This window comes from Echinops telfairi, unplaced genomic scaffold (genome assembly GCF_000313985.2).
Source record: "Echinops telfairi isolate 266 unplaced genomic scaffold, ASM31398v2 ScPeMD7_7463;HRSCAF=8501, whole genome shotgun sequence".
Taxonomy (NCBI): Eukaryota; Metazoa; Chordata; class Mammalia; order Afrosoricida; family Tenrecidae; genus Echinops; species Echinops telfairi.
Genome location: NW_022111363.1, coordinates 4,194,999 through 4,196,354, shown reverse-complemented (window position 1 = coordinate 4,196,354; position 1,356 = coordinate 4,194,999). Strand labels below are relative to the sequence as shown.

Here is a 1,356-nt window from a genome sequence, read left to right as displayed (position 1 = left end):
GACACACTCATCAATGTGATGTTTAAGGCTTGGCTTTCTTTTTATTTTTCCTCTCCTTATTAACTTATGTCACTGAGACCTTACATCTGAGGGCTCCATGACATTCTAGAACATTCCTGGTGGCGCCCAATCAATAAGGGTGTGGCTATGTTGAGGGAGGACTTGGGTACCCTGTATTCCGATCCCATTTACTCCCTTCCGCTAGTCGGGAACGTTGAACCACAGCACCGAGTCTGTTTTCATTTGAAACGAGGGTACAGTGGTCAATTAAACTAAATGAATGGCTATTAATCACCCCTCTGACATGCCAGGCAATGGTGCTGGCATGAGCCGCCTCTCCAAGGCACTCTACATAGGCTGCCCAGACCCGCGAGTGCCTGTTCACCTTGGCTGCATTAACAAGTCTCCAAGCATTGAGCAGGCCGAATCCATGCTGATGGCTGTGGCTGAAGCCGGCCTCGTTGGTGACCCAATCCGCGCGGCGGTCCTCGTACTGAAAGGACAGAGGGCCTGCTTGGGGGACCGCATCTCAGCGGCACCCTAACGTCCTAACGCTGGCCTCGCCACCGGCCCGCTTACCGGTCTTGCCCAGATGCATCCACTAAGGCAACTAGGAATGAATCCCCAAGGAGAGCCAAGCCCACAAAGGCCCAGACGTGTGAGGTCCCCCACCCAGGGAAAATGGCACCTGGCAGAGCAGGGACCAAGGAGCTCAGGTCTGCCTGGGGGGTTGGCCTAAAATTTGGGCCAGGCCATGTCGCTACCTGCTAGCATCTCACCTGGGTGGCTGTGAAGACAATGATGTGCTGGACATCGCGCCACGTGAGGCAGGGACGCACCTGCAGCATCAGAGCTATCATGCCAGCCGCCAGAGGGGCCGCGGCAGAGGTCCCCGTGTGGCCCTCAGTGCAGCCTGTGCCCTTCTGAAGGTCCCAGTCTGTGGTCACCTGGGAAGGGAATTGGAGGTGGGGAGTGGGTGAGAGGCCTCATTCAGAGGTATTCTGGGTGGAGGGGGGGACTCGCGGTGGCCCTGCATTTTGTGAGCTGAGTGTTTGACTAGAGGGAAGCCCTCGGGCAGGATGGGGAGAGGGGGGCCTTGGTCCTTCAGGGCTTACACAAGAACCACTGCAGAGCTGAGCAGAGCTCAGAGAGGCACTTACAGGAGTCTGGTTATGGGGGGAGGGGGAGAAGACAGAAAGGCTCTAGTGCAGAGAAGTTTCCCAACTCTCCCACCCAGTACCCATTTCCAAATGCGTCAGCCCAGCCCTCCGCCTCCCCAGCCGAGCTAGACAGAGGAAGTGGCCTCAGCCGGAGCTGGGGCGATAGTGCTGGCGCCCCATTCAAGGAAATCTGACT

The 1,356-nt window shown here is 57.2% G+C and overlaps 1 protein-coding gene across 1 annotated transcript in view; it reads right to left on the bottom strand.

The window, feature by feature from the left end:
• The window catches only part of PCSK7 (proprotein convertase subtilisin/kexin type 7), a 28,725-nt gene that overhangs the window by 11,812 nt on the left and 15,557 nt on the right, over nt 1-1,356 (bottom strand). Inside the window, exons 10-11 of the mRNA XM_045283571.1 lie at nt 780-947; nt 309-493 (exon numbers count right to left, since the gene is read on the bottom strand). Coding sequence (XP_045139506.1) covers nt 309-493; nt 780-947 — 353 coding nt within the window. The remainder of the gene's footprint in view (nt 1-308; nt 494-779; nt 948-1,356) is intronic.